This window comes from Triticum dicoccoides, chromosome 2A, assembly GCF_002162155.2.
Source record: "Triticum dicoccoides isolate Atlit2015 ecotype Zavitan chromosome 2A, WEW_v2.0, whole genome shotgun sequence".
NCBI lineage: Eukaryota > Viridiplantae > Streptophyta > Magnoliopsida > Poales > Poaceae > Triticum > Triticum dicoccoides.
Window position 1 is genome coordinate 704,486,144 of NC_041382.1, and position 8,245 is coordinate 704,494,388.

Sequence of the window (8,245 nt, forward strand, 5' to 3'; positions counted from 1 at the left end):
AAAGAAGTGAAGAAGAAAGAAATCGAACGAACACCCCTGAGGCCCTGATAAAAGAGAATAGATTGGGGCTAATGTCAATCCCACTTCTGCCATTAATCCACTGATCATGCCCGTTCAGAGTTGATAAACATGATCCATCGATCTCTGCCACACAATAACAATGTTCAGGTCGGACGACGTGACAAGGAGCAGGCGTAGCCATCCTGCTGTGTTGGCAGTTGGGCAACGAGTGGTGCCCGGTTGTCGCGAAGGAGGCGCCCTCCTTCCCAAGGTCCTCCAAGACGCCCCCCTGCACTACTGCACAAGTTCCTTCTTTGTGGCCAACAAATGTCTCGTGGAGGTGGACCTCCGGGAGTGGCGCAACGCAGCGCGCCAGGCGTCACTCGCGAAGTCGGACTTCGCACCGGCCAGGTACTCACAGAGAAATGGGCCTTGGATCATTCTAGGAGCACGACAAACCTCCGCTGGCCGCCAACGCCGATTCAGCAATTCGCTCCACCAAGTGGGGCTGGCTGAGTCCGAACGCTTCTCCTGGCTCCAAGGCAAAGGTAGATGGTGCAAGGCAGAGTCCACGGCCAACCATCGCCGCGAGGCGGAGGCAGCCAAGCGGCTGTGCCGCAAGCATGTTGCGGCGGCCGCAAAGGGTTGCTTTGACGCCCGACGGGCCTTCCTCCACCAGAAAGACGACAACAATCACGACTGCAAGAACAGCGAGGATGGCGGCTCACGCGACTGCACGTAAATGAACGGAGGTCCCTGTGGCCAAGGCGACCATGCCTAAGAGGTCATCAGTACCTCGTTTAGTTTAGATTTAAATTAGTTTGAACTTGTTAAATTTTGTCCGTTTGATGGTAAATATATTAAATTTTTACAAATTTCATTTCTTTAGCATGAATTTTGTCGGTGTTTGTGTTTGAACGTTTGAACTGAGCCAAACATTTAATGCCCACGGTTGGATGGGTTGTGCTAGACTCATTGTCCGCGGTGTTGCCGTCAATTTGATGACTACCGTCGGAATTGTCCTAAAGGCCCATGCAAACGGACAAGAACTCAACTCTAGCACATGTTTTTATTGATCTATTCATAATCAATCATGACAATATATAAAACACAATAGGTAAGAAAAATTATATCCAGGTCAATGGATTATCTGGCGACGACTATAACCATTGGAACGAGTTGAAGGCATGTTGCCAGCATTGCCCCTCCCTCACTAAAGCCGATCAACCTTATTGTAATAGACAATCGGTGAGTCATCGGGTTAAGACCCCACAGGACAAGCGCACCAAAGCAACGACCATCGCCGATGAAAAGCGTTTGTAGATCGGAAGGATCAAATATGTAAACACTCAAACAAAGACGAACAAAGGCTAGACCCAAATAGACCCGCCGAAGACCAGCACCGAACGACTTCCGTGAGATACGATGAAGACACACCTCCACACACCGTTCGCGTGGGATTCATTATTCCTACTAAGGGGCATTGTCACCGCCACATAGTTCTAACCAAGAGGCTGGACAAACAAGAATGAGAGTGGGGAGAGCCAACACTGGAAATGGATTTGATCAGTTGAGCTCCATTATGCAGTATTAATTAGTTGAAATGGCGCTTTCAGCTGCTAGAAATGGAGTAAACAACGTTATCTCCACTTGATAATCTGTAACTATATATGTCAACTAGATAGCCGTTGACATTCTCCTATCTCGCAGTACAGAGCAGTACGTAGTACGTAGTACACACTGCGTGCAAGTACACAAGCGCAAGGAGTACTTGAAATTGAAATGGGTCGAGACGTATTGACATTATTTCAGAAGCCTATATACATATAGGTAGCGTGTGTGGTGTACTGCATATATACTCAAGCTAACGATCATAAGCCAGACATGGCGCCGAGGTCAGCAGCTCTAGCGGTCGTCGCTGTGGCGGCGACGCTCCTTGCCCTGTGTGGCTCGACGGAGGCCCACACGCAGCTCGGGGCGTACAACAAGACGTGCCCGCAGGCGGAGGACATCGTGTTCAAGGAGATGACCGCCGTCCTCGCCAAGTCGCCCGGCCTCGCCGGCTCCCTGCTCAGGCTCTTCTCCGTCGACTGCTTGCTCGGAGTAAGTAAACCTCACACTATAAACCCAGCTAGGCAAGTCAAGTTCACAATGGTGAACGAATTCACTGCGCGCAGGGGTGCGAGGGGTCGATTCTTCTCGACTCCACGGCCAACAACACGGCGGAGAAGGACTCGCCGCTCAACAAGGGTCTCCGCGGCTACGACGTCGTCGACTCCATCAAGGCTAAGCTCGAGGCCGCCTGCCCCGGCGTCGTCTCCTGCGCCGACGTCCTCGCCCTCGCCGCGCGCGACTCCGTGCGGATCGTACGTCGTCTCACCCACCTACTTCCTTCAGTATCGGTTGCATCATCGACCTTGCATTGCATTGATCTTAATCATCTGTATCTGCTAGACCAAGGGGCCGTACATCCCGATGCCGACGGGGCGGCAGGACGGGAACAGGTCGTCCGCCGCCGACGTCGCCCCCAACACCCCCAAGCCGGGCGCCAACATCACCGACCTCATCGCGCTCTTCGCCAGGTTCAACCTCACCGCCAAGGACCTCGCCGTGCTCTCCGGCGCGCACACCATCGGCAAGGCTCACTGCTCCGCCTTCTCCCCTCGCCTCTACAACTTCACCGCCAACAGCAGCGCCTCCGACCCCACGCTTGACGCCAACTACACGGCGACGCTCCGCGGGCAGTGCAAGGCCGGCGACCTCGCTACCCTGGTCGACCTCGACCCAGGCAGCGGCGCCACGTTCGACCTCGGGTACTACGGGGACGTCGCGGCGAGCAGGGGCCTCCTCTCCACCGACGCCGCGCTGCTCCTCGACGGGGACACCAGGGCCTATGTGATGCGCCAGGCCAATGCCACCGCGCCCGACGAATTCTTCGCCGATTTCGCCGCGTCCTTCGTCAACATGAGCAAGATCGGCGTGCTGTCGCACCACAAGGGCGAGATAAGGAGGCAGTGCTCCGCCGTCAACCCGCCGTCGGCCTCCTCCTTGGCGCCTGCCGCCATGAGCGCGCACGCCGTGCTACTCGCGAGCTGTTTCGTCTCCATCGTTACTCTGGCGCTTGTGCTCTAGCCAGCAACTTGTGTGAAGTACTATTTGATTTGGGGTTGTTTTTGTCTCCGTTCATTCGCGGTGGTAAGTATATATGTTGCCAAGTAGTGCATTCTTGATGTTTTCGGACATCTTATTGGTGCAGAGACTGAATGTAATTGGTATTTTCACGATATTAATATATTTCTTTTATCGAAAAAATGTTGCCAAGTAGCATTAAAAAAATTCACCGAATTTGGGAATTTTTTTTAAAAAGTTCATCGTTTTAAAAAAAGTTCATCAAATTTGATAAAATAGTTCACTGGATTTGAAAAAAAATCACCAAATTTAAGAAAAGTTCACTGATTTTGAAAAAATGTTCATTGAATTTAAAAAAAAGTTCATCAAATTAGAAAAAGATCATCGAGTTTGAAAACAAGTTCAAAACATTTGAAAAATACTCCGCGTGTTTAGGAAGAAAAAAAGGAAAAACAAAGAAAAAGAACAAGAAATAAGAAAAAAAAAAGGTCTGGGGCCTAAACAGTGAACTTTGAAAAAAAAACAATGAAAGTAATAATTAAAGAAAGAAAAACGCAATTTGTACAATTCAAGGAGGCTGGGTAGTGGTTCCAACTGCTATCTTAGGGGGCTGGGATCCGAGTTCGACTCCCCCAAATAGGATTCGCCTGAATGCTAGCCACTGTACGTTCTGTTTAATTCTTGGGAAGAGCGTGTGTTTTATTTCTGTAATAGAATTAAAGTAAAAAATAGAGATGCATGTGTACTAGAGTCTTTATTTTCTTTTTCTTAATAAGGTCCATTAATGATAGCTTGTATTGGGAAGAAAAAATAAATATAGGTACTTCAAATTACTTTTTGTTATGAGGCATATGTAACCATATGCCACCATTGTACATGCCCTAATACATCTTCAGCTACACACGGCGCGACCCACAAGCCGTGCTACCATCAAACGACAAATATTAGCAAGATGATGACGCTTGACTTTCTGTGCAATAAATCCACGCAACTCCATAAGTTTCTTGATCTCTAACATAAGATGTCCATAGGCGGAGCGATCCAATAAATCATCTGATAAAGTCGCAACGACAGATGAGCTGTCAGACTGACTCACAATTGGAATAAATCCATGCAAGTCCAATGAATCATCTAATAAAGCCTCAACGACACACGAACTGTCAGACTGACTCACAATTGAAATAAATCCACGCAACTCCATAAGTTTCTTGATCTCTAATATAAGATGCCCATAGGCGGCGGTCCAATGAATCATCTGATAGAGCCGCAACGACACACGAGCTGTCAGACTGACTCACAATTGGAATGACTGTTGCATACTCATTGGTAGTCCTCCTAGCACCGCACTAACTTCTGACTCTAGGGCATCATTGCAATGAAATAGGTAATGTCCTGTCCTTTTCCTTTTTTCCTTTTGTTTTTGCTTTTGGTTTTTATCTTTTTTCTTCATTGGTTTTCATTGTTTATTTTACAGTTTTACAGGTTTTTTCTTTCTTTCTTTCTTCATTTTTGTTTTTACTGATTCTTTTTGCTTTTCTTTCTTCATTTTCCTCTGTTTTTTTTTGTTTATTTGTGCTCCTTTTTTGGTTTTTATTGGTTTTCTTCTTTTTCTTTGTACGTATAGACTAGGAACATTTTTTGTATATACGTTTAACATTTTTCAAATACAGGTTTAGCATTTTTGGCAACTTATATTTTTTATGTCTTCTTTTTTCATACACGTTGTACAATTTTTAATACACTAGGAACATTTTTATATACACTTTAACATTTTGAAAGTACATGATTAAATTTTTTAAACATATATTTTTATGTCTATTTTCTTCATAAATATTGTAAATTTTCTGTATACATCAGAAGTATTCTATATACATACATGTTTACCATTTGATAGGTACATGATTAAAATTTTATAAAACACATATTTTTTATGTCTACCTTTTCCATACACATTGTACATTTTTTTGTATACATCAGAATTTTCTTATGTACACATTTAACAATGCACAAATACATGATTAATATTTTTGAAAATCTTTTGATGTCTACCTTTTTACATATTGTAATTTTTCGTATACATCGGGAAATAAAATTCTATACATATTTAACATTTTTTAATGCATGATTAACATTTTTCAATTTGTTTGAAAACTTGTGTTTTTATTTTCAACTTTTTCCATACACATTGTACATTTTTTGTATACATCAGAAACATTTGTTTTCTACAAATATTTAACATTTTTTAATGCATGATTTTTCAAATATTGTATATAAAATGATTTTTATAGTGGACATATTCATAATATTTTGAAAATCAAGTAAAAGTAAAAAAATAAAACAAAAAACGAATACAAAAATGTGAAAAGAGGAAGAAAAAAGCGATGAATGCCTGTTTCTGTGCTGGGCAGGGCCAATTGGGCGGTTGCCTGAAGCGGGACGCCCTACTGCCTCGCTTCAAGCGAGAGATAGGCGCGCCCTTCCAGGGGAGCTCCTTTTTGCTGCATTCCAGTTTGCTAGAAAAATGCCGCATTCCAGAAGGTTCCCTGAACGAGTTCTGTAGGCTGTAGCATGTCTTATATCTATCAAAATGGGCCGGCTCAACGCAGTTTGATCGATCTGTATCCTGCGCGATACAGCGGCAATCTGCTGCAAAATGCGGCAGATAGGGTTTAATATTAAGGCAGTCCAGCACTGCAATCTCGACTTGGACATCTAGCCAACAATTTTCCCCAAAAGCAAGTCTGGCCAATCATTGATTCCCAGCAAGTAGAGGTCAAGAGAAAACGACAATGCTTATAGAACAGCCATAAACTGCAGAAAAAAGAGCATGCATTGACTGACCATGAAGAGTTGATGGAGTAGCAACCAAGGTACCACGTTCGTCCTTACGTATTATACGTACAACGCAAACGCCCTTCTCCAATAGAAAATGGAAGCATTATTGTGTAATCATTGAGGAGACTAGACTTCACTTGCGCCGTCGCCATAATGTCAAAAACGCTCTTATATTATGGGTCTGAGGGAGTATCTTCTTGCCCCACCTGGCTCTCGCTCGCTTAGTTTTAATCTGACCTGATCACGGCCAAGGCCTCGTGCGTCATTCATCCACGTTAGGTTAGGTGGCGTCCAACGTCATGTGCTTGGATCAGCTGCCTTAATTTGATATGCAATTCTCTGTCAGTTTGTCGCCTCGTTGATTCATTTTGAATTCTCTGCTCAGCATTTTTGTTGTTGTTGCACTCTCTAACCTTGCCTGCCCAAGTGCCCGTCACCATCGGGTCCTCGGGTCGCTCCACCTCCGATATATATCTCACCGTCGATCACCACCCCTCAACTCTGTCTCTCACTCGCATTTGGCCTCACCGCGCCATGGAGGGAGGGAAGAGCCAGCTGCACTCGCCTCTTCTTCTTCTTCTTCCCCAGAGGATGCAGGAGATGTTCCTCGCCCACACGGCGGGCTTGCTCCATGATTCGCCGAGTAAGTCTTGACAAATTTCAGGTCCTGTTAATAAGGGTCTGCTTGGTTTTCTTTTTGTATTCCGACATGGAGCAGAAACCGCACAAGAATGTGCATACAAACATGGCAGCATTTGTAGCCCATGACCTGTAAATTTAGTTAGTTAGCCTCGATGGTTTTGTCCTTTTGTATAACTAACTAACTGAAGTAATAGCCACAAAGTTCAAGATTTCAGTGACCAAGAAATAGTTTTATAAATTTACTTATGGTTTCAAACATGGTCATGAAGAAAATTTAGCAAACTGGGCCGATGACAGTCAGATCATGTGCAATGATCAGCTTTCCGTTTTCATCCTAGCATCCTTTCTGCAAAAATATAATATCACTCTGACTAACAAACACTCCTATGCATACAACTGTCTAAAAGAAACCAAGGGCTTGCTGTCAAAAAAAACAAGGGCTAGTATATCTTTTCTAGACTTTTTCCCTTCAAGTAAGTCATTCAATCTTTAAGAAATAAGGAATATGTCAATACAGGGAACACTAGGAGAATGTATGTATGTTTTTTCTTTCTCAAATGTGTCATTCAATTAAGAAGAGGAAAGAGTGTAAAATAACCCCCTCAAAAACACATCAATTACTATGCTTCCATATGCACCAAGCTACCAACACAATCAAAGTGTCAAAACACTTGGCATTTGAGAAAAAGGGTTTCCCCCCGCTTTGTATTCCAAAGCAACTATCCGATACAGCCAACGATAGGTGCTGGGGCGGAAACAGCACAAGCACGCCCAAAAGAAAGAAAGAGAAAAAGAAAAGAAACAAATGCCGATAACGGTGGATCGACAAAAATGACGAAGCCTCGCAACCGCTGCGTCCACCGGAGATCGCCCACCAAGCTCCGAGACTCCGAAGCGCCGGTACCAATCAACACCTCCAAGAAGGGACGCGACGATGGCGACGCTGCTGCTAAGGGTTTCCCCAGGTACACGGCGAGGAGAGAGGAAGGGTAGCCCCGACGCCCTCTAGGAAGGTCCGAGGGCACCCTCAGGCGCCACCGCGTCAGTGTCGGCCAAGCCAACAGAGATTTCTCCCGATCCCATCCTCCACCTCAGGCACTCCGGAGCTCGCCACCAAACCGACCACCACCCTACGCCAACACGGACACGAAGCTTCCCGCGCTGTCTCACCACGGCACCGCGAAGATGGACTGCACAACGAAGAAGAGGAGCCGGGACTAGGGCAGCAGCACCGTCAGCATACGGGAGGGCCCCACCTCCACCGTCCATGACGGTAGCCGACCGGGCGCCAAAGCAGGAGCCTACTGGGCCCGTGGCCCCACAGGCCCGGCCGGGCCCTCAGAGGCCCGGACAGCTCCCGCCTCCACGCAGCAGCTGGCACGCCGTCGACGCCGCTGCCCCAGTCCAAGCCGCTCCCCACCCTCTCCATACGGAGAGCGTCGCGGTCGCGCCGGAGCCGACCCGCAAGGACCCAGATGGGGCCCTACGGGCCCAGTTCTGGGCCGGGATGCGCCACCGGCCATCCAGCACCACCGGAGCGCCCCGCCGCCAAGAGGCGGCACCACCGCGGCGAGCGCCGCCGGCCTCCGCCACCAGGACGCCGGGCCGCCACCAGCCGAGCACCACCGCCGCCTCCCCC

The 8,245-nt window shown here is 46.9% G+C and overlaps 2 protein-coding genes across 2 annotated transcripts in view; both read left to right on the top strand.

The window, feature by feature from the left end:
- Positions 1-1,837: 1,837 nt before the first annotated feature.
- LOC119356410 (peroxidase 1-like) lies at positions 1,838-3,312 on the top strand. The gene is made up of 3 exons (XM_037623364.1): positions 1,838-2,103; positions 2,178-2,366; positions 2,455-3,312. The coding sequence occupies exons 1-3, from the start codon at positions 1,885-1,887 to the stop codon at positions 3,130-3,132; spliced, it is 1,086 nt and encodes a 361-aa protein (XP_037479261.1). The 5' UTR covers positions 1,838-1,884; the 3' UTR covers positions 3,133-3,312.
- A 2,845-nt stretch (positions 3,313-6,157) lies between these two features.
- LOC119356411 (putative ABC transporter C family member 15) overlaps positions 6,158-8,245 on the top strand; it is a 10,115-nt gene continuing 8,027 nt past the window's right edge. Inside the window, exon 1 of the mRNA XM_037623365.1 lies at positions 6,158-6,607. Coding sequence (XP_037479262.1) covers positions 6,499-6,607 — 109 coding nt within the window. The 5' untranslated portion in view covers positions 6,158-6,498. The remainder of the gene's footprint in view (positions 6,608-8,245) is intronic.